This window comes from Phocoena phocoena, chromosome 6, assembly GCF_963924675.1.
Source record: "Phocoena phocoena chromosome 6, mPhoPho1.1, whole genome shotgun sequence".
NCBI classification, from domain to species: domain Eukaryota; kingdom Metazoa; phylum Chordata; class Mammalia; order Artiodactyla; family Phocoenidae; genus Phocoena; species Phocoena phocoena.
Window position 1 is genome coordinate 43,370,032 of NC_089224.1, and position 24,781 is coordinate 43,394,812.

At 38.6% G+C, this 24,781-nt stretch overlaps 1 protein-coding gene across 7 annotated transcripts in view; it reads left to right on the forward strand.

Moving 5' to 3' along the window:
- ELAVL2 (ELAV like RNA binding protein 2) overlaps positions 1-8,068 on the forward strand; it is a 71,679-nt gene extending 63,611 nt beyond the window's left edge. For 2 of the 7 annotated variants that reach the window (XM_065879801.1, XM_065879803.1), the window contains exons 6-7: positions 7,105-7,143; positions 7,738-8,068. In XM_065879801.1, the coding sequence (XP_065735873.1) occupies positions 7,105-7,143; positions 7,738-8,068 (370 nt within the window). Of the gene's footprint in view, positions 1-7,104; positions 7,146-7,376; positions 7,411-7,737 lie in introns of all 7 variants that reach the window. The other 5 variants (XM_065879802.1, XM_065879804.1, XM_065879808.1 and 2 more) reach the window with 4 other exon arrangements.
- Positions 8,069-24,781: the final 16,713 nt, after the last annotated feature.

Below are 24,781 nucleotides of genomic sequence, written 5' to 3' on the forward strand. Positions count from 1 at the left end.
GGGCATTGGCAGTGTCTGGAGACGTTTATGTGGGCACAGCTTGAGTGGGCGGTGCCACTAGCATCTAGTGGGAGAGGCCAGGGATGCTGCTAATCACCTTGCATGTACAGTTATAGCCCCCAACAGCAACAGATTATCTGGCCCCCAATAGCAGTAGTACTGAGGTTGAGAAACCCTGACCTACAGAATGCTGGGGTCTTCTTAACTGTTTCCAGTGCTTTCAAATTCCCCTTTTTAGTTTTTTTCTTGATAAGATCTTATTCTTGTGTTTCATTTTTTTTTTTTTTTTTGCGGTATGTGGGCCTCTCACTGTTGTGGCCTCTCCCGTTGCGGAGCACAGGCTCCGGATGCGCAGGCTCAGCGGCCATGGCTCACGGGCCCAGCCGCTCCGCGGCATGTGGGATCTTCCCGGACCGGGGCACGGACCCGTGTCCCCTGCATCGGCAGGCAGACTCTCAACCACTGCGCCACCAGGGAAGCCCTTGTGTTTTAATTTTTAGGTCAAGCTCTTTCATTTACTTCGTTTTATAATATGTGCACCACTAAGGGTACCTAACTTACGTGATGACATTATGTTTTTATAATTTAGGTCCTTCTTCCCTTTTTAAGTTTTTATTCCTTGCAGTTTAGAGGTTGGCAAACCCCTGTAAAGGCCCAGATAGTAAATATTCCAGGCTTTGTGGGTCATGGTCTCTGATGCGTGTCTTTTTTTTTTTTTTTTAAACAACTCTTTAAAAATGTAAAAACCATTCTTAGCTCCTGGGCTGTAGAGAAACAGATGGCAGTCTGGATTTGGCCCGTGGGTGGTAGTTTTCTAACCTCTGTAGAGTCCATAGAATGACCATGCATTTTTAGCCCAAAGAGGATATTCTGTCTCATAGACGGGTATAAATATTCTGATTTTTCAAATTATATTCTAATACTGGGGCAACAACCAGATTAAGTCATTAAGTCACTTAAAAAAATCCCTAATCTGCATGTGAGAAGAATGGTGACTTTTAGATGTTAAACAGAACACAGAGACATAAACATTTTTTATTTTCCGTAACATTTTTAATATCCTTTTTGGCCATATGGTATACTGCAGCCATAATGCCATGTAACCTCCATGCTAGTATTTTTTTGTTTTGTTTTTTATCACCAGTGAATATCAATTTTATTTCCTTGCTGGAGCAGAATAGTTAATTACCAAAAATATAATCACAAATTTAGCTTAATAAAGAGTTATATGTTTTCTAGCTTAAATCACATGCATTTTTTCATTCAGGTATTTTAGAGTGCTGAAGAGAGTAAAGATAAAAATTAGTAAAATATCTCCTTTAAAAAAAATTATGTTACCTGAGGTATGAGAAAGAAATTTTCCATAAACACCATGTTCATTTCCTACTTAGGGTGGCTTTTGCCTTGGGAGAAGAGGGTTTACTGTCAGAGGCTCCATTTGGAACTGTATGACTTGGTACCCAGTTGACTAAGCCTTGTGTTCACTTCGCTCTCTGCTTTAACTTTGTAAGGTTTAAAAAAAGTATTGGTAGAAAGGAAACACTGCCACTTTTGACTGTGGTGGTTGGTGATTGGGCTGGAGGAGGACATGCATGGGGCTGCTTGCTGCTTGCCCTTGAGGAGAAAGAAATTTCACAAAGCCATTTCTTAATTCTGCCTGTAGGTTTCCTGTGTGGCATCTTAAATGAGTAATATTTTTTTGCAAATTTAGCACAGACATGCATGAAGGAATTTTAGAGGTGTTTCCTAGGCAGCCTGTCCAGTTAACTTCAGAACTCTTTGGGGCCTAGAAAAGAATTTTGAGCTTATTAGGTAGAGGAAAGTTGTTTGAAACTTACTGGTTGATTTTAATACTGTGAAAATACAAGATGTTTGATGTTAGTAGAAAGCTGTATTAGTTTAAATTGTTATTTTTGGTGTTTCCCAGTTTAACCTCTGGTTTTTGTTTTATGGTAGTTACTGAGTAAAACTGTGCTCTTAAAATCAAGATTGAATTCTGAGAAAGATTGAGCAAGAGGACTGAAATGATAGGATCTCCAGGAGAATGCCTGATTATTGAAATGGCAAGGCATGTAGGTGACTCAAATATTAGGTTGTTGATAGCTATTTCATCTGCTCTCAACATCATCTAGCCCCCTCCCTGCATGCTTTTTTTTTTTTTTAACTTGGTAAAGCTTTACAGGATGTTCTGATGATCAGATTTAATATTTTAAAAATTATCTTCTGCCTATTCTGTGCTTTTATCTTTTAGTTCCGTATGTAATTAACTTAGAGATTCTTACTTTCCTTATCTCCTATAAAAAGAAGTTTTGGAAAAAGGGAATAAGAGTTGTCTGTTTTAAGGGAAACTGGGTTTCAGAAAATCGGGAAGAAGTTTATTGTACTTTCAGATTCTTAACTCTTGTCTCCGTCACCCCATTTCTCATAATCCATCTTCAGATAATAAATTATGAACTAGTCTTTGAGCTCAGTGAAGGTGTTTGGTTTAGATTCAGTGTTATAAGAAATTGAGAGCCTTTATTTCTAGATTTTAAGTTTACCCTGTTGTGTATTTGGTTGCTTTTCTTTAATATCTTTGAACCTGGTCTGTCATTACCTTGATTTTTTTTTTCCTTATTCTATTGAATTAAGGTTGAATCTTCTTTCATCTCAGAAGGACTCTTGAATTGAAGGACTGGCTTGCTTTGTTGGTATTTTGCTCTTCTGTAGTTCAGGCCTAGGTCATTACCTAGATCTTTCGTCTCTGGTATCTGTGTTCTCATGCTCTCAGCCTTGAGTTTGTCACCTTCCTGCGAACACTTAGAAAATTTTGCACTGTGTGTTTTTATGTTGTCATAGTGCCTCGGGAGTTGAGAGACATTAGTGAATACAAGTTATAAATATTAATAGCCAAGGATGTTTTTAATATTTATGAAATGTACCTTATCTTTTAAGGTTAAAAAAAATTAAAATCCATGTAATAAGAGTTAAGTTTAAAAGTGGGCTTGGGAGGTTTATGGCTCAGTCAACCCATATGAATAATTAGAAAGAGAATTATTTTAACATGAGCACTGCTAATCTAATATGCTTATTTAATTGACTACAGTTTTCAAAATAAGACCAGCCTTGTTTATTTGGATGGATAGTGTAATTCAAGCCCCTTAAGTATGTTCTTGGGACATGGTATCTGAATTAAACTTTCAGCCAAATTTTTTTCATCTCTCTTCTTGTGGAGCAGCCTTAATTTTATTAAATGTGGTCTAGTCTAATGGCTTGTGTGCCTGCTTCTATAATAAGCCTTTATGCATTTTTAAAGGAGCCTTTTAAATCAGCACTTGAGTTTCATTTAAGGCATGTGCTGGTTGCACTATCACAATTTACTTTGGGAAGACACTGGTATCAATCGTCCCGAATAATTTTTTTCCTCTGTTTACAGGAATTAGATAAGGAGATGAGTTGTTGATCTTGCTGTGGGTTAAATTCAAAGCAGATCTTGGTCAGTGATCTTTAGTGAGGTTTTGAGAACCATTATTTGTAGAGTTCAGAGTTTTATTTTCTTACCCATTAGTAATCTCTCTGTATATTTTTATTTCTCACTTTGACTGACATTTCCCCTTCTACCTGCGTGTAGGCCCTCCCATAGTCTGTCAGCTAAATTTCTTGGAAACTGGGAAGGTACCTTCTTTTCACTCTGTACTTATAAACATCTAGCTTTGAAATGGGAATATTCTATTCAAAATATTGCCCACTTATAATCAGAAACTAGGCATGTAGTCATAAACTATATGCATGTGGGGGCTTGTGCTATTATATTCATTAATTCATAAACCCTAATCATAAACAGAAAATAAAAATAAGGATGAAATAAACAATATATCAGTGTTTTGCTAATCATGCTAACTGGCTCATTTTTCACTTACATAATATCTTAGTAAATAGTATACCTTTAAAGCAAGAGTCATAAAACTATGATCTTGATTATTTGGAATTTCTTGTCTGACTTCATGTGAGACATGTTAGATTATTTTGTCTAACCGCATAGTGTAGCTTGTACTAGGAGTAGGAGAGAGAATCAACTCTCTCTTTTCTTATTTACTTGGGCTTTCCTTACTGGTGTTATCCTCCCTCTGATGATGGTGATGATGGTGATGATGATTTGTTGTTTGCAGGAATCTTTTTAAAACTACCTCTTCTTTGAGGGTTGTTTTAATTAAATCTAATCCTTCAAATCCACTTAACATGTTATTTGTAAAGTGGATTATGCCCATGCTAAAGAACAGGTGACTATGTCACTTTCCCTTTGAGGACTGCTCAGTCTTCCCTCAGGAGAGTATGTGATGCATGGGGACTGAGTGAGGGCTTTGGATGCAGTACATTTATTCAATATGAGTAAAGAATACTTTATTTTTAAATTAGAAAAAATTTGTATTGGACACTTTAATATTTATTTGCCATACAGCTGTATATCATCACACACACCCCTCCTAGGTCATTCTGGAGGCTATTAACTTGGTCTCCACTAAAAATTGGCTTCTGTCATTAAATGATCACATGCAAAAGATGGCTGTCCCTGAACTCTGGACAGACCCAGAAAAAATGTATAATTCTGGAGAGTAATAGTGGTCCTTGTGTCTGAGCTAACTGCCTAATTGACAGTTTTCCAACTTCTACAAGGCTTGGGGTACATGGTGCCCTAGTGGAGCACACACTGCCTTCTCCCAGCTCCTGTGGGTGTGTGGCACTGAGAGCAGGGTAAACTGCTAGGTCCAACTGTGGGCAGGCGGGGGTTTTCAGTGTTGCCTAGGTCCTGTTTCTTAGGTGCCATGTTCCTCCTTGTTGATGGGAGAGGAGGGAGGGGCAAGGAGAGCAAAGAGAGAGAGGGAGAGGCAGATAACTTGGCTTGAGTTTTTTCTAAAGTGAATATTGAGTGAAGATATCAGTGGGCAGGATTGTGGTATCACACAGGATTTCACAGGTAGGGCAAATATGAGGCTCATTGAGAGGGTCCTCAGAGATCCTAGTATAAAAGTCCTAGGCCTCCTGCCTGGAGAATCCTGGGGTGGAGAGTGAGAAATGAGATATCTCTCCTTTTAACACATGTAATCCACTTCTGGGGCAGTTTTGGTTTCTACCCTACTTAGAAAATACTGAAAACTTGCTTAGGAGATGCTGTCTCTGGACTTTTGGTTAGTGTCCTAAGCTGGTGGTGATAGAGTCTGCACAATTAATGGGCAGAGATGATGTGACTCTGTTTTGGTGTCTCTGCATCTGAGCCTTTGAGTACTTAGGAAGCAGAGCTCAATATGCTACTCTGTTCTACTGGTGTCATATGTCAAATGCATTCTGTATTGATCATTCAGTTCTATGAAATTATCTATATCAGATTACTTTATTGTTGATGATACTAATTTGTTTGCATCCTTATTTCTGGTATTTGTGGCCTCTACTTTGGAGTATAAGGGTATGGCATCTTTGACTATACTCATTACCTTTTCACAAAACAAAATCCCCCTCCCACCTGTGTACTTTTTCCATACATGTGCTCTCTCCCTTGCGTGTGCAAACAGGCTCCCCAGCCTGCCCTCCTGATAGTTCTTACTCTGGATTAAGTAGTTAAGGGTAATGTTAGTAACCTCAATGCTTTGATTCAGTCAACAGATACTAATTGTAAACCTGTAGTGACCCAATCTGTCTGTGCTCCATGCTTAGTGGTACGATGAGTAATGAACTTGTCCCTGCTCCTGAGAGGGTAGAGGGACAAGGCACACACCACACACAGATGAGTCTCCTTTGTCACTGTGATTTGTTCCTTTTTTTTTTTTAATAGTACTTTGCATTACAGTCAGCTCGGTTCTTTCTTTTTAATTTTACGAAACACACAAATGTGCAGAGGTAATTGGGAATAGGAACCTGTGAAGATTCTTTGTCCAGTTCTGAAAGACCGGAAGGAGGCGTCTTGAGGCTTTTATGAAACTAGGAGGAGTTGTTTTCTCATGTGTGCTCTAGCCTCACTTGAGGCCACAGGTTAGACAATAAGGTTGAAACATTTTTCAAACTTAACTGTTCATGGCTGTTAAAGAAAAAAATATTCTCCTGACCCAGGGTCTTACTTGGAGAGTGTTGAACATTGTGGCAGTTGAGGTATTCAGTTATGCCTACCTCCTCTAAACACACGTCATTGATTGGTACTCATTGCACAAATGTGGAACATTGGAATGGTCTCTTTGAAACTGATAAAGCAAGAAGAATCAAGTGCTTAAAAACATCAGTTTAATTTTTGAAACAGGAAAAGGGTAGAGAGTTTTAAAGAGTACCCACCCACCGCCATCTACTTCGTAAAAAAAAAAAAATTGTTAAGAGAAGCTTACTTAAGTTTGTTTCTATCTACCTGCTTCTTACACCCTGAGTAGTGGGACTATACTCCTTGTAGGACAACCAAAATAAGCGTCAGACTGGGGTCTGAAGTCCTTGCTTTGTTGCTCAGTGAGTCTGTCGTCTTAGGTTCTGTGGACCTCAGCTGAATACATTGAGCAATGGGAGGTTTAGCTGAGGTTGTCTATAAGGTTCTTTTTACCTATAATAACACCACTTTGATTTTAAGAAATGAAAGTCCTTTGTATTTGGGGGGTTGAAGGGAAATTTATGGAATTCTGTGTAAACTGCAGAATTTGAATATTGATGCCACCATTTCCTAACTCTTTGGCCTTGAGCAAGTCCCTTAATCTGAGTGCCTTATGATACTCAGGAACTAACAGCTCTGAAAACTAAAAATAATATAAGGACATGTAGGTGCATGTGGAGTGCTTAGAACTTGCCTGCAAAAGGTGAGAACCCAAATGTTAAGTATTCCAGAGCCTCCACATTTCCTCTTGAAAGGGTTTCCTCAGATGACCACCAGTGATTTCCCTGACCCTTGTAGAGATAAACTATATCCATTGGAAGAGCTACTGTTTTCTGGCAGTGGGTACCATCCTCTCAGAAATGTAAGAAGACCCACTGTTTTGAGACTTCACATACAATTAATATATAAAAATCCCCTTGGAAGATGGCAGTAACGAGCCCAGCTTTCTTGGACATCAAGGGGAAAAATTAAAAACTGAAGTTTGCTAAATGTGTGTTTTGCAGGTTGGACAATCTGCTCAATATGGCTTATGGAGTAAAGAGGTAATGATAGAGGTTCATGATAATCATAATCCCTTCCCATAATTGACTAGTTTCTTTGATTTGGGGAGTGACACCCTTCATAAGTTTGTGTTGGGTTTTCTTTTGCATGTACAGCCTAATGAAAAGCTGTTTTTGAAGCACGGTTGACTCAAGGAATATTATTATACCACTGGATGCCACCTGGCCTTTAAAAACCCCATTATTTGTTTTCTCTTGCATTGCGACGTTATAGCATGTTTCTGTCTGTGTTGGTCCTTCTTGCCCCAAGTCCTGCTTAAGTTCATGAAGCCAGTTCCAAATTTATTTCTTTGCTATTGTGAGTAATATTTTTCAATACAGCATATGTGACCATTTCATAACTTATTAATACCATGATATTATAGCATGCCACTGCAAGCCACACACCGACTTTGGCTGAAACCTGAAATAGTTGTATGTATCTGTTGTGGGGAGGGGAGTTACTGAAACTCTTGGGATGGGAAAGGGGAAAGAATTAAGTCCATTGCTGTAACCAACCTCTGTTTCTATTTGTGCGTGTGTGTGCGTGTGTGTGTGTGTGTGCATGTGTGTGTGTGTTTCTCCTATTTTGTTTAGTAGGTTTTCTCCAATGACCATTGATGGAATGACCAGTTTGGCTGGAATTAATATCCCTGGGCACCCAGGAACAGGGTGGTGTATTTTTGTGTACAACCTGGCTCCTGACGCAGATGAGAGTATCCTGTGGCAAATGTTTGGGCCTTTTGGAGCTGTCACCAACGTGAAGGTCATCCGTGACTTTAACACCAATAAATGCAAAGGTTTTGGATTTGTGACTATGACAAACTATGATGAGGCTGCCATGGCGATAGCTAGCCTCAATGGATACCGTCTGGGAGACAGAGTACTGCAGGTCTCCTTTAAGACAAACAAAACGCACAAAGCCTAATGAGCTCTTGTCCTCAGTCCATTTATATATGAAAACTATACAACAAAGGCAAGTTAAGAGAAACTTTATACATTAGTAAATGTCTTTGTAAGTCAGTGTTGAGATGGGATAAAACGACTACTTAGCATCCTAAGAAATATGTGAGATTTTTTATTGCTAGTATTTGAATTAAAACTTCTTAAATATCTTTTATGTTTGAATATGGACAAGAGGTACAGGGTTTTTACCTGTCACATTGCATTCTATTGCCTTCTTTGAAGAAGGTGGACCTTTTAAAGTGTTTCAGCTAAGGGAAGACATTTCTTTTCTTTTTACATAACTGCCTTGAACCTGTGAGTAAATATTGAGGCTTTGTGTTGTAATTCTTTAGTTGGTTGTGTCTTTCCCCCCGCCCCCTTTTTTTTCTTTTTCTGATTAGCTTTGTGTTTGGTTTACATTTAAAGCATTGCTGTTATGTCTGAGAAAAGTATTTTGAAGTTTACATTTTTATTTATGAAGTTAAAAACAGTATTTATTTTGTAATTATGATTTGGGTTGGGGAAGGGGGGCTACATTATAAACGCTTATTGTAAGAATACTGGAGAACTTTTCGTAAAGCAGTACCTTGCCAAAGAGATAAGAGCCTCTTTGATGTGGGTTTAAAAAAAGCATCTATTTTTATAAAAAAGAAAATTTGGAGAAACTTTTTACTGGTCCTGGAACAAATATTTTGACTTGAATACTTTGAGAAATCTCTTCATATGACACCTAGTGAGCTTTTAAAATTTACCAGGAAATTTGCAGTGGTTGGAAAATTTAGAAAGATTTATGATGTAGAAAATACTTTTGAGATCTTTGTATGAAAGGAGTAGAATCAATGGGGGAAACACTGCTGGTTTCGTTTTTGTAATCACCAGTGGAGCGTCTGATCATCCTGGTTATTATGTGATAGGTGGCTCACATTGATTTGTGATTTTGAAACAAAAAAAATTTACAAAAGAATATATAAGAGCAGGCAAGAAGTTTAAATTACCACGAGATGGGGGAAAAAAAAAATCTGTTCTTCCTAAAGAAATCCCTTCAGATAGAGCTCATGGTGTTTAGTGATGTACTTGCAGTATTGTTTGAAGAATTGTTTTGTCTTAAGGAAAAAAGATGTTGCACATGATTTGTACTGCAGCAGATCGGCAAAAGTGATCTGAGTTGGATATATTTGAAGGTATTTTGAAAGTTATGTTCAAGGCTAACACCTGAGCTTTGTGTAATGTAAATAAGACCTTGTGTTATGAACCTTTCAGCTAATTTGATTTTTTTTTTTCCTTACATGCCAAGTGATGTTCAGGTTTTGAATGTTTTTGTATCAGTTTTTTCCTTTGTAAATGGCATTAACATTGTTACTTGAGGTCTTGCTTAATCACTTTTGTTGTCCTGAGGACTTGAATTTACAGTGCATCAGATTTGTTGCTAATTTTGTCTGTAGATAGTCTAGCTTCAGCTGTTTATGGTGATGCTACATTTTCGTTTATAAATATGTTTGTGGTAAAAAAAAAATGAGTATAACCATAGGTTTTGAACAAATTTCCTTACATTTTTCATACAAAAGTCATAAATATCTGTATGCTATTGAAATTTAACTTTGTATGATGCTTAAACCACTATTTGGGGAAATAATAAAATAAGTCTTTACCATGTATGAAAGAAATTTTAAAAAATACAAAATATTTTCTGATTAGCATCTAGCTTATAATAAATTTTCAAAAAAGCTGAAGGCAAAAATGCCTTCATCAGGATGCACTGAGAACTATATAGTTACGTCCTGCTTTTTGTATAAACTGAGATGCTCACATGCTTCCCCTTAGAACAGGCAATGTGCTATGCATAACATAGTTGTACATTATCTTTGCAGTTGCGTTGAGTTTTATTTTTATTATTTAAAATTGTAGTTATAAAAATTTTCAGTATAGTACAGTACATATACTGTGAGGCGCGTGCTAAAGTGAATAAGCGAGTTTTCATGCTGACCCACTCAATGCTATTCAGAAATCAATTGGCTTAGCACTTTCTCATATCCTTAGGTGCATTTAGATTGTCAGAGTTAACCTGCATTTAAAAAAAAACAAAAAAACTAAAAAACAAGATACATGTATATACTTAAAAAAAGTAAGGTTTCCCTCACGGGAAAACAGCAGCTACATGCTTCTTTCCTATACTACTGTAGCAAACCAAGGCATTGATGAGAGGGCATGCAAATTGTGCTTCACTTTACAGTGTTTATCAGAGCACTTAATAAAATGTAAGGCTGGTATTTATTTGAAGTTGTACAGTATGACTTAATTCACATCTGTTGGAATAGAAAATATATTCTGTTGAGTATTTAAGAGGCTGTACATGTTTTCTTTTGTGTTTGGATTCTTTGTACTTTTTCATGTTCAGTACATCAATAAACAAAGTTGAAGGGAAAGAACAGTGTGGTGAGTAGGTCTTTATACATTTTTTGGGGCTCCTGTGCTCAGTCTAATAAACTTGCTCTCTTGAGTTAAGAGGTTCCCTCAGAGCTTTAGTTGAAAGCAGTGTTATGTAAAGTATTCCAAAAGGCATGTTAATTGAAGTAGAAAGTGCAAAAAAATTTTTTTGAATGACACCTTCTGATAAGTTGGCTTTCAAACATTAACTTGATGGGTAATTTTTATAGGGATACGTGCTTTCATTGGCTAGTTGTACAGTTTGGGTAATTGGATGCTGACATCATTCTATACCTCTGATTGAATAATCATTAACTTTTTTTTTTTTAAACAAATGGAAATTGTCCTCACACATTTACTTGAGCTAAAGAAAAACCAAATAGAAGGAAGGTAACTTACTCTGCTGCCACTGGCAAAATTTAATTCACCCATAGAATCAACTGTTGTTGAGTGTAACTTTTGTTGCCAATGCCAGATTATCAAGAGACTCCTCTAAAATCAGAAACTCAGTTTCCATTAGGTTAGGGTTGATGTATGTAGTAACACGTGTACAAATCATGAACTCCGCCAACGCTGTTTCACATATATATTCCGCCCTGGTAAGCATCCTTAGCAGATCTGTGGAGGAAGGAAAATATTTCTTGCTCATCTTCTATACAAAGGTTCTACTTCTGTAGAACTTAAGAAAACTTGATACGATAATGAAGTGCTTTTTTTCTTTTTTTTTTTTTTAAACAAAGTATATACTAAATGGCTTCTTTTAATTTGATTGTGTCTGTCAGCTTTTTTGGTAAAAAGCCATTCTAAAAGTAATTGTCCTGAATTCACAGTTTAGTAGTCAAGAGCTCAGCTGAGAGACAAGACAATTTTTTTTCTTCCAACATGCAATTAATCTCAAATCTCCATGCTCCCTTTTTTATTACAGGAATTCAATACGGTAATTTTGTGATTTTGGAACATCCTCCCCTCACCTCTCTCCTCTTGTATGCTTATCAGTATTTTGACTGGTTTGCATGTCAGCAGTTCTTTTATATTTGAGCAGATAAGGGGAAAATTCTCAGTGAAGGTTTGTGACACTGTTGGTGTGCTTAAGGAAAAAAGTTTTTTTCCTCAGAATTCCTTCTCACCTTATGCTTGCAAATCATCCAGGTTATCACAATTCAGTGTTAGATTAGCCAGTATAAATTTTGAATCTTAACATCATTTTACATTATTATAATCTGATTTGAGGAAAGGTGCTAGCAATTTAACCTTAATGTTTTTTTAAAAATAAACAGATTGCAAGTGTCCTAGCCTTATTTTATGTGATGATCAAAAAAATGTAGTGGAAACTTGTAATTTCCCACTCAAAGGGGTACCTAGAAATAAGAAAATGCATATACTTTAGTAAGAAGTATGTTGACATTTTAATATACTTCTAGAACAGTATGTGTATACCTTGTTGGTAGAAAATACAAAAAAAAAAAGGCAGTGGTTTTGATCCTTTATGCCTGTACTACCATATTGGATCCTCAAACAGTGGAAGAGAACAAAAGTATTGCTAGAATTATAACAGAATTGATTATTATTTGAAGAGCATTTATAGCCTCAGTTATTTCAGCAAGTGGTTCATTTTTTTCTCTACTGTTGTTTGTATTCTTTCTCTGAAAATTTTCAAAAGTGGGCTCAATTCCCTTCAGGTTGGAAGGACTAAAACATCTACACGTTAATACAGGTAGCCTGTTGACATGGGGTTACTGAAATGAACCTTTCCAGTGTTCTGGTTCATCGAAATAAAGAGAAGTATTTTTTGGTTATTCAGCACAGGTTTATTGGTTATCTATGCTGTGTCCTGGGTCTGTAAAAATGAGCAAGATGTGGCTCTTACCTTCTTGGAAACTGTTACTTAGAAGTGAGAACAGACAAGCCACCCTGCCATGCCACCTGGAAGCAGGTGTCCAGCTAACTTGCTGTAGTTGTTACAAACCCCTTTACAACTCATAAGAGTGAACCTGCTCTGTTCTTCTTATAGATTCTGCTTTTCCTTTCTTGGATTGATTATTAGCTCATTTGTTACTAATTTTTTTTTTTCTTTTCTGACCGTGCCCCTCGGGCATGTGGGATCTTAGTTTCCCTGACCAGGGGTTGAACCCGTGCCCCCTCCAGTGGAAGCGTGGAGTCTTAACCTCTGGACTGCCAGGAAAGTCCCTCATTTGTGTAATTTTCAATCTGGCATCAGTATCATTTAGTTTGGTCAATCTTGAGATGCTCTCCTGTTCATTAAGTTGTCCATATCCTTTCTGAAGCAAAATAAACGTTATTATACACAATAAAGACATTGCCTGTGTGAATAGTTAGGTTGATGGAGGAATTGGCTGGATGGTCTTGGTCTCTCTAAACATATAATATACAGAGTGACAACTTGCAAAGCACTCATGGTAAAATATCCTGAATATTAAAAGTATGCTGACTAGCTTTATTCTTTGAATGAAAACATGTCAAAATCTTAGGGTCTCACACTCATTATTAATACTACTTTTAGCTTAAAAAACTAAAGATGTAGATTAAGATGTAATAGATACTAACCCCCAGAAATACTCATGGATGTTACATTTTCGAATACCTTAGAGCAGTCAAGCATGAACCCGTTTGGAAGTCATATGCCTCTCTGTCCTTAACATAGCCTGTCTTATTCTCCAGAAGATTTGTCTGCATCCACAAGTAACTATACAATACAAAGAAAGACAAGAATGCTATGAACAGAGTACATTAAAAAGAAAAGGAAGATGGGAGTGACTCATACATGTCTGCGTGTGTGTGTGTGTGTGTGTGTATTGGCTGAGGATAGTGGGGTGGGAATGGGCAGCCACACAAAAGTGGTAGCAGTTGAGTTGCATCACTAAGGATAGGTGGGATTTAAAAGAGATTGGGGGAGGGAATCCACGAAGAGAACACTGATCAAAGACATGTAGGGAAGCTTCTGTCTACTTGTAACAGTTTCTGGGCTATTAAGTCATATTCAGTACAGACCTATGAGCTCATTAAACATTTTTGTGTTCATGACTAGTTAAATCTCAGATTAGTCAGAAAATTGAGTCCATAATGAAATACAGAGTATCTAAACATTGAAATTTTGTTCTTGTTACCTTGCCCATTTCTATTGTAACACTAGAAATACTTGCTATGATAGATTATATGTGATTTTTGGAGTTGCAGAGAACTTTCTGGTAAGGACATTGACTTCTTTTAAAAGAAGTCATTGGTATTTGGAGCATGTTGTTCAGTGTATGCAAAAAGACCAAATGAAACTAGATCTCCCTAGTAAGAGAATGGTGGATCAATCTCTTTCTCACAATGTATACTTCTCAAACTCAATAATTTAAGATGATAAAGTGATCCTTCTTTAGTGGTTATGCTATTTCTAGTGCCATGGTACCTGGTTCACTCTTAAATGTTGGATTTACATTTCATACTTTTCTTACCTATCACTCAGGTATCACCTGCATGGAAGGTGAGGGGAAAATTAGAAAATTGAAATATTTCTCAGATATTTCCAAGATGAGGTTTTAGTTTGACAGCTTTTTACCTTTCTGCTGTTGTTTGGGAAGCTCAGTTAATAGCCATACCTTGCATTTCAGTGAAGAACCACAGAAAGGCAGCCCATTTAAATAGCCCTTCAGGGGAAGGCGTGTGTTTGTTTGTCCTGAAGGGCCCTTTGACCTACAGATTGTCTATAGCCCAGTGCTATCTCTAACTCTGATTTTTATTGTGCACTCCTTCGGAGAATTCTCCTTGTCCAGTTTTGGAAGCAGCCAACCCTACTGTGGACCTCCTTGCAGATGTGAAGAAACTGGCAGCCATCTTCAGGGTGACCCACCCTGTGGAATGAAGCACAGCTGTTGAGGTAGCTTTGTTCTCTGGATTGGGCTGGATTGTGACAAAGGTGTGGCAGCTGCGGTGAGGATGGGGGGAGGGAGGCTACAATGCACAAATGCAGGTGGTCAGACATCCAGAAGATGCACAGCTTTTAGTTCTCAGACCCGGAAGTACCATGTTGAGCACCGTGTTGAAAGTAAACCCTTATATGTTTACAGGCATGTTCTAGGTCTTTTCCTTTATCAAAACGTAGCTTTTGTGAAGTTGCAAGTAGTAATAATTACAAGAAATAATGCAGATTCTCACACCAAAACATCCCTGAATACTTATCCAAGAGGATAAGTAGCTATTGCTGTATATGTGGAAGCAGAAATTGCAGTTGTTACCGTATTACTTAAATGTTTAGCAGAATTTCATCTCTTGAGAATGGTTGCTGCTGTGTGTTCTCCATTTGATCTCAAGTATATGTTGAGAGGATTCTGCTTTTCAGGAATTACTCTTTAAGAAGTACCTGCTTTGCACCCGTACATCACGTAAGGAAAGCCTCTTTGCTTCTTCAAGTAAATTGCTCCTCATGTTTTCTGTCTTAGGATTAAATGGCCTGAGTACCAAATGATAAGGCAGACATTCTGTGTTTCCTAAGTGAAGGGTGGTGAGAACTTCTTAGAAGTTTATCTGAAACTTATCCTAATACAGATGATTTGTATTTTGGTGTGATGGTAGTATTAAGTTGTGCTTCTCAAACTTCATGTTCTTGGCTCCAGTCCTGAGGAGATCAATATCTTTACATACCCATAATCCTTCTATGATAAGGCCGCATGCCATGGCACACAGGTTGGGAAGCTCTCTTTTAAATACATTATTTTTTTAAAACTTCCCTTCTGTTAACTCTTTCATTAAATGTATATTAAGCATCTACTCTATACCAGTTGCTTTGCTGTTTCAGGGCTGAAGATTTAATTTGTGTCTATTTTCGCTCTGGTTTTGAGCTGGAAGACACCTCAGGCATCTTTTAGCACCTTAATTCTTCAGATTTGAGTCAGGCCCAGAGAAGTTAAGGTTCTCCAAGGTTCTTTTGCTAACACGAGACCTGGCACTTGAACCCAGTTCTCCTAACTCTTGGAACTCTGCCCTTTGCTATCATTCAAGTACCAAAACACACACTGAATTAACTTTCATAAACTGTGTCCTTTTGTGGGATGAGATTTCTTGATTCCTGCAGGATATGTAGGGTATCTAGAAATTGAATATAGGTTAAGTGCATGTAGTATTTTATTGTGGTACACTCAGTATAATTTACATCCTTGTGGATAAGTTTAAGCAGTAAAAATATGGTCACTGTAGGAAATTTATACAGTACAAAAAGTAACAAGTCAAAAATTACTCAATCCTTTCCTGAAAAAGATACCTTTTTTCCTCTGACACTTTTTTTTTTTCCCCCCAGTACACGGGCCTCTCACTGCTGTGGCCTCTCCCATTGCGGAGCACAGGCTCTCGACGCGCAGGCTCAGTGGCCATGGCTCACGGGCCCAGCCGCTCCGCGGCATGTGGGATCTTCCCCGACTGGGGCACGAACCCGTGTCCCCTGCATCGGCAGGCGGACTCTCAACCACTGCGCCACCAGGGAAGCCCCCTCTGACACTTCTTTGCTTGAAGCTGTGATTATATATCTCACCTTCTTCATAAAGATTTTAAACATTCAAATTTGTTTTTTTCTTGATAAAGCTGTTTTCCTTCCTTTTGATTTTGTTCATGAGTGTATGGAGAAATTTTTTAACAGACATAAAATAATGCGTTTTGATTTTGGTTTAAGATAAGGCACATGAAAGCTGTTATCTAGTTTTGTTTGTATTGATTGCTGCTCACATGTCAGGGAGGTATAGAAATCAGGAATTCTACATGGTTTCCCATTACAACTCCATTCCTCCAGGTTTTAATAAAGACTGAAGACCAATTGAAGTATAGAAACTGCGGCAGTATCTCCAAGTCTCAGTGTGGGGATGTGCCTAAATGCCTCCTTGCCACTGTCTAAGGTGGGCAGTTTGGTTGCAGACTTCAGCTAAGCATCAGGGGCCTGAATGGGAAGGGAGAAGTGTGAAGCTACTTCTCCGTCTGGACAGGGGACACGCAGATACCCTACCATACTGATACGTCAACTGCTTCTATCCTTTCTTTCCTTAGAAAAAGGAAATGCTCCCTTTCTGAATAGGGGCTTTGAGGAGAGGAGGACGATGAACCCAAGTGTGGGTGAGTAAATTTTCCTCTTTCCATGGGTCTCTGATTGCCGTGATCTTCTTTCCAGCGAGGGTCTGCGTAAATACTGGCCCCTTATTGCATGTTCTGGGAGAAAAAGCTGATGGTAGGAGAGCACTTGTAAAAGGATGGAGGAGACTGAAAGACGCTCGTTAGAGTGCACCTGGATGCTGCTGTGACATCACAGGCGGACCATAAACGGCTCTCCAGAAAATACGACAGTCTTTTTTCACCCCTTTCTTAACAATGAGACGTAGATTGGGCTTGTTCTCTATTCAAGCATCCTTATGAGTAAATGTCTATTTTTACAGTAGAGCTGCACTTTAAAAATAGCTCCAATCAGTGCGACTCTTTTCCCCCATATGTTAAAAAGTTATGAGTTAAAATAAATTTTAACTCAGATTGCTTAAATTCTTCCAGACACAAGGCACTTTCCTTTTTTTCTTTTTTGGGGGGGGAGGAAGGGGACAGGGGAGGATTAAATACAAAATAAGGACTTTTCTTTCTGGGCCTCCTCAACCCTGTGTCTGTTCTTTGAGACATTTTATTTTTACCGGTAGCAAGGCCTTTAAACTAAGATTTGAGATTTTTGACTGTTAAAAAATTCATTAATATTTGGCGGGTTACAGTCTTCTTCCTGGAGTGATTGTTTATTTTTGTTGCTGAGAGCAATTAGCTAGAATAGTCACAGTTGCAGCTGTTAGATACTCTAAGCTCCAGCGGACATCACAAAAGGCTTTCTGCACATTTAGAGTCTGTATTTGGATTGTTTTTAATGGGTGATTCTTCTGGAGTCACTGTGTTAGCAAATTCAGTTGGGTGATCCCGAGCCAAGTCGAATGTGCAATGGGAGCCTGAGCCTGCTGTGTTGATCAGAGTCACCTAAACCACTAGCTTTGTAGAAGCCGGGGTGGCAGTGGCTGCTGTGTGTGGAAAGAACCTGTCCCATTCCTTTTCTCTGTATCTTTACCATGCAAACCTGGGTATGGCTTGTCCCCAAACACTATGCCCAAAACACTGCGTTTTCTCAGAGATTTGTCCTTGGGTGTTTACTCCTTGTTTTGTTGCTCTTAACTTGCTAAGGCTTTTGTGGGATAATCTGCCTGTGCAAATGTGAGAAGGAGATTCATGGGTACAATCTGGTGCCCAGTGACTTACATCTTTAGGAAAGACTGGCTTCTTAGAAAATCTTGGCTCCAGTTGAATGCCTGACACTTCAGAAACAGCAACTCAAATGAAAGGATTGTTTCACTATTTTTATAGTGTCTGTACTTTCGCCTTCGAACATAGTTTTGATAGAAAAGTATTTATGTGTGTACATATTTAATAGTCATACTGCTTTAGGGTTCACAGTATGCTTTTCTAATTTGAATATCACAGTGACCTGTGAGGCAGGGAATTCTGTGTTGTCCCTATTTTACGGAAGAGTAAATAGTCTCACAGTTGGTGGATAGCCAACCACCTGCTTAGTTTTCTGTACTGCGGCCATTTACTTTGTGTAAATAAGAAATACATGTTTTGTATATTTCACTGCTAGCGTATTGAGCGAAAACAGGTGGATGGACTTAGCTTTATTTTAAAGGCTGCCAGAGATTGCTCTAATGTACAAGGCTAGAGTGACAACTCAGTAAAGTGGTATAGAATCAGGATACGTTACTTCGTCTTTCTTTCAGGGAAATTATTTGGGAATCTTGGAGAGGTTTGGTAATTGTATTACAAGTAGGAATCTAAAATGTGCAGTGAAAGTTTGTTTCCTGCTAGCTAACATAAATTAGAAGTCATTACATTTTGATGAGATTTAGGTACTTATATGAAGGTATTTTTAGAACAGCTTTTCAAATGGCAGTTGATTGACCAGATGGCAGTTGCTTGATCAGCCAGCTTGGATCTATTACTAAGTCAGGTGGGTAGTTCTTCTTTAATCACGCCCCCTTCCAATAAAAATTTTCGTATAATTGGAGAGGTATGAGCACTGGTAAATTAACTGAGTAATTTTAATGAAATTTTTCTGTAAATATTTTATCTCTCTCATTTTAAATGATACTATAGTCTCTTGAAGTATCATGATTTGAATTGAACACACAAAAATTTCAAGGAAAATGCAAGACTTTCTTCTCTCTTCCTTTCTTGAAGATTAAAATAGTTGTAATAATATGAATTATTGATGGCTTTCTTGTTTCCTCAGACTTTTAAAAATAATTAATGTTTTAAAATCTTTTGGAAACCTAGGCAGTATCTGCTAGGACACCACAAACATTAGAATTGACATATGTAGACAACGTTTTTTAATACTCAGAGTTGACTATAAATATATTTGAAAGCAATGTGGCAACATCATCTTGGATAAATTAGTTAAGGATTCACTGGTGATGGAGATAAGTGAGATGAGAAGGATGTGGAAACAAAAGGATAGATGGGATGGCCAGAACATCTGAATGGAAGAGTGAGGGCATCTCTGTGTGATGCTCTCCTTTCCATCACAGTGAATGGAAGCCTGGGGTGAGGTGCTGATGGATCAGCGAGAACCCTGTTAGGAAGACTTCTGGATAGAACTTTGGACAGTGATCCTGAAATTTTTTTTTTTTTTTTTTTTTTGCGGTGTGTGGGCCTATCACTGTTGTGGCCTCTCCCGTTGCGGAGCACAGGCTCCGGACGCGCAGGCTCAGCGGCCATGGCTCACGGGCCCAGGTGCTCCGTGGCATATGGGATCCTCCCGGACCGGGGCACGAACCCGCGTCCCCTGCATTGGCGGGCGGACTCTCAACCACGGCACCACCAGGGAAGCCCGATCCTGAAATTTTGAAGCCTGGAATCTCTGTTAGCCTCAAAGTAAAGCATCAGATCTTAGCTGAATTATGACTAAAACAAATACTGAAACACAAAATATTTTGTCTTCCACAGTCATTCTCAGACTTAGGTATGCATGATACTCACCTTTTTTTTTTTTTTTTTTTTTTCTTGCGGTACACGGGCCTCTCACTGTTGTGGCCTCTCCCACTGCGGAGCACAGACTTAGCGGCCATGGCTCACGGGCCCAGCCACTCTGCAGCATGTGGGCTCTTCCCGGACCGGGGCACGAACCCGTGTCCCTTACATCAACAGGTGGACTCGCGACCACTGCGCCACCAGGGAAGCCCCATGATACTCACCTTTGAGGCTTACTAATATAGATGCTTGAAGCTCACCTCAGATTCTGATTCAGGGGCTCTAGAGCGAGTTCCAGATAGGCTCCAAAATAGAGGGGGCTTTTCAGCCAAGGTAAAGACATACTGGTCTAGTGTATATTGAAATGAGCTATCAAGAGTATAGGAGTTCAAAGTGTTCCTACTCTGCCTGTTTCCTCTTCCTTCTCTGTTGTATTCTCTTCAGTTTCCAGGAAGCCTGTGGTTGTCTATTCCTACCCCAATTTTCACCTAGAAAACTGAGTGATAATTTGGGTCAAACAACATGCTAATAAGCACTCTATTTGCAGTATCTCAATCTTAGTATCACGAGAGAGGTACTCTAATAATCCCTACTTTACAGAGGAATAAAATGAGACTTAAAGAGGTTGAGAAACTTGTCCAAGGACTTTAGCTAATCGGCTGTTGAGCTGGAGCTGCAGCTCACTGTCTGACTTCAGAGCTGTGGTCTTAACGACACAGTCTGCTCTAGTGGTTAACAGTGGGCGACCGTGGTGGAAATACTTGATTTTACCCTAACATGAGCTACTTTGGTTTTACTGCTACAAATACCATCTACTCTTGGACAAGAGTTCCAGATGTTTGTTGTTGTTGTGTGTGTAGTTTATAAAGATAGGTTTGTTTGTGTTTTAGCTCACTTTCTAGACTGGGAAATTCCTTAGGGTAGGATCTTTCTGATTCATCTTGGTGTTTCTTTCCCCTTATGTCCACCATGGTCCCTTGCACATACATCGTGAGTTGCTCAGAGGGTTGTAGAATACATAAAATGGAAAAACGAAGTTTGAGGAGCTGCTACCTACTCAAAATTAGGGCTGGTGTGAGACCTCGTGTATCCTTACATTTATTTTCTCCATTGAGAAATTAGTGCTGATGCTGTTCCATGTTTCTTGAACATTTCAGGTTGCTTGCTTGTTTTGCGGATGAGTCAGGGTTGACAGTATACCAAATTGTAAAATGATGACTCCAGGAAAAGTATAGAAAAGGAATTACTGTGCTCCAGGAGAAAGTGCAAGTCTACACACCCAGGGATTTATGCTATACATTCTGGTTTCTATTCTCCTCGGGTAAAAAAGTCTTCTAAGTGTGAATATTAGGGATATGAACAGTTAATTTCTTTAGTCTTGGACAATGTTTAAGCTGGTCCTATGTCTGAATAGGGTATGAGACAGAAATGTAAAGAGAAGTTGAAATGTCTGATTCTATTGCTCAGGAGACTCAGGTGAGGCCGGTATTTGGTGTACATTTTTAAATAAAAGATTTCATAGCTCTTTCATTTTTTTTAATGAAGATATTATGGTGTTAATAGCCAGAAAGTAACTATCCTTTTCAGATTTACTCCGAGTGATAGAATATCCTCTGCTTAGAGTTTATAGCTTGACTAATGCCATTTCTTGACTAAATTGAAGTACTTAGTGAAAGTCATACAAAAATATCAGGATGTTAAGTACAGTGTGTTAGTTCAGGTTGTTGTAACAGATTCCCATAGACTGGAGGCTTATAAACAACAGAAATTTATTTCCCATAGTTGTATGTCTGAGATCAGGGGGCCAGTATGGTAGGGTTCCGGTGAGGATCCTCCTCCAGGTTGCAAACTGCCAACTTCTCATTGTGACCGCACAGGGTAGAAAGAGAGTGCATCAGCTCTCTGACCTCTTCGTATAAGACCCTCATCCCATTCATGAGTCTGCCCTCACAACCCAGTTACCTCCCAGAGGCTCCACATCCAAATAACATCACATTGGAGACTACATTTTTTTTTCGCAGTTTGCCTTTTTATTTTTTTTCTTTTTCTAATTTTATGAAGTATAGTTGTTTTTTTTTAAAACATCTTTATTGGAATATAACTGCTTTACAATGCTGTGCTAGTTTCTGCTGTATAACAAAGTGAATCAGCTATATGTATACATATATCCCCATATCCCTTCCCTCTTGCGCCACCCTCCCACCCTCCCTATCCCACCCCTCTAGGTGGTCACAAAGCACCGAGCTGATCTCCCTGTGCTATGTGGCTGCTTCCCACTAGCTGTTTTACATTTGGTAGTATATATATGTCCATGCCACTCTCTCACTTCATCCCAGCTTACCCATCCCCCTCTCCATGTCCTCAAGTCCATTCTCTACGACTGTGTCTTTATTCCTGTCCTGCCCCTAGGTTCTTCAGAACATTTTTTGTTTTCCTTAGATTCCATATATATGTGTTAGAATATGGTATTTTGACTTACTTCACTCTGTATGACAGACTCTAGGTCCATCCATCTCACTACAAATAACTCAATTTTGTTTCTTTTTATGACTGAGTAATATTCCGTTGTATATATGTGCCACATCTTCTTTATCCATTCATCTGTCGATGAACACTTAGGTTGCTTCCATGTCCTGGATATTGTAAATAGAACTGCAGTGAACATTGTGGTACCTGACTCTGTTTGAATTATGGTTTTCTCAGGGTATATGCCCAGTAGTGGGATTGCTGGGTCGTATGGTACTTCTATTTTTAGTTTTTTGAGGAACCTCCATACTGTTCTCCATAGTGGCTGTATCAATGTACATTCCTGCCAACAGTGAAAGAGGGTTCCCTTTTCTCCACACCCTCTCCAACATTTATTGTTTGTAGATTTTTTGATGATGGCCATTCTGACTGGTGTGAGGTAATACCTCATTGTGGTTTTGATTTGCATTTCTCTAATGATTAGTGATGTTGAGCATCCTTTCATGTGTTTGTTGGCAATCTGTATATCTTCTTTGGAGAAATGTCTGTTTAGGTCTTCTGCCCATTTTTGGATTGGGTTGTTTGCGTTTTGGATATTAAGCTGCATGAGCTGCTTGTATATTTTGGATATTAATCCTTTGTCAGTTGCTTCATTTGCAAATATTTTCTCCCATTCTGAGGGTTGTCTTTTTATCTTGTTTACGGTTTCCTTTGCTGTGCAAAAGCTTTGAAGTTTCATTAGGTCCCATTTGTTTGTTTTTGTTTTTATTTCCATTTCTCTAGGAGGTGGGTCAAAAAGGATCTTGCTGTGATGTATGTCATAGGGTGTTATGCCTATGTTTTCCCCTAAGAGTTTGATGGTGTCTGGCCTTACATTTAGGTCTTTAATCCATTTTGAGTTTATTTTTGCGTATGGTGTTATGGAGTGTTCTAATTTTATTCTTTTACATGTAGCTGTCCAGTTTTCCCAGCACCACCTATTGAAGAGGCTGTCTTTTCTCCATTGTATATTCTTTTTTTTTTTTTTTTTTTTTTTGCGGTATGTGGGCCTCTCACTGTTGTGGCCTCTCCCGTTGCAGAGCAAGGCTCCGGACGCGCAGGCTCAGCCGCCATGGCTCACGGGTCCAGCCACTCTGCAGCATGTGGGATCTTCCCAGACCGGGGCACAGACCCGTGTTCCCTGTATCGGCAGGTGGACTCTCAACCACTGCGCCACCAGAGAAGCCCTCCATTGTATATTCTTGCCTTCTTTATCAAAAATAAGGTGACCATATGTGTGTGGGTTTATCTCTGGGCTTTCCAACCACATTCTATTGATCTATATTTCTGTTTTTGTGCCAGTACCATACTGTCTTGACTACTGTAGCTTTGTAGTACAGTCTGAAGTCAGGGAGCTCAGCTGATTTCTCCAGCTCCATTTTTCTTTCTCAAGATTGCTTTGGCTATTCAGGGTCTTTTGTTTTTCCATACAAATTGTGAAATTTTTTGTTCTACTTCTGTGAAAAATGCCATTGGTAGTTTGATAGGGATTGCATTGAATCTGCAGATTGCTTTGGGTAGTAGAGTCATTTTCACAATGTTGATTCTTCCAGTCGAAGAACATGGTATATCTCTCCATCTGTTTCTATCATCTTTAATTTCTTTTATCAGTGTCTTACTTTTCTGCATACACGTCTTTTGTCTCTTTAGGTAGGTTTACTCCTAGGTATTTTATTCTTTTTGTTGCAATGGTAAATGGGAGTGTTTCCTTAATTTCTCTTTCAGATTTTTCATCATTAGTGTATAGGAATGCAAGAGATTTTTGTGCATTAATTTTGTATCCTGCTACTTTACCAAATTCATTGATTAGCTCTAGTAGTTTTCTGGTAGTGTCTTTAGGATTCTCTATGTATAGTATCATGTCATCTGCAAACAGTGACAGTTTTACTTCTTCTTTTCCAGTTTGGATTCCTTTTATTTCTTTTTCATCTCTGATTTCTGTGGCTAAAACTTCCAAAACTAAGATGAATAGTAGTGCTGAGAGTGGGCAACCTTGTCTTTTTCCTGATCTTAGTAGAAATGGTTTCAGTTTTTCACCATTGATAACGATGTTGGCTCTATGTTGGTCATATATGGCCTTTATTTTGTTAAGGTAAGTTCCCTTTGTGCCTACTTTCTGGAGAGTTTTTAATCATAAATGGGTGTTGAATTTTATCAAAAGCTTTTTATGCATCTCTTGAGATGATCATATGGTTTTTCTCGTTCAATTTGTTAATATGGTTTATCAGATTGATTGATTTGCGTTTATTGAAGAATCCTTGCATGCCTGGGATAAACCCCACTTGTTCATGGTGTATGATCTTTTTAATGTGCTGTTGGATTCTGTTTGCTAGTATTTTGTTGAGGAGTTTTGCATCTATGTTCATCAGTGTTATCGGCTTGTAGTTTTCTTTTTGTGTGACATCTTTGTCTGGTTTTGGTATCTGGGTGATTGATGGTGGCCTAATACAATGAGTTTGGGAGTATTCCTCCCTCTGCTATATTTTGGAAGAGTTTGAGAACGATAGGTGTTAGCTCTTGTCTAAATGATAGAATTTTGTGAAACCATCTGGTCCTGGGCTTTTGTTTGTTGGAATATATGTGTGTGTGTGTGTATATATGTATATATATATATATATTTTTTTTTTTTTTTTTTTCCTGCGGTACGTGGGCCTCTCACTGTGTGGTCTCTCCTGTTGAGGGACACAGGCTCTGGATGCACAGGCTCAGCGGCCATGGCTCACAGGCCTAGCCG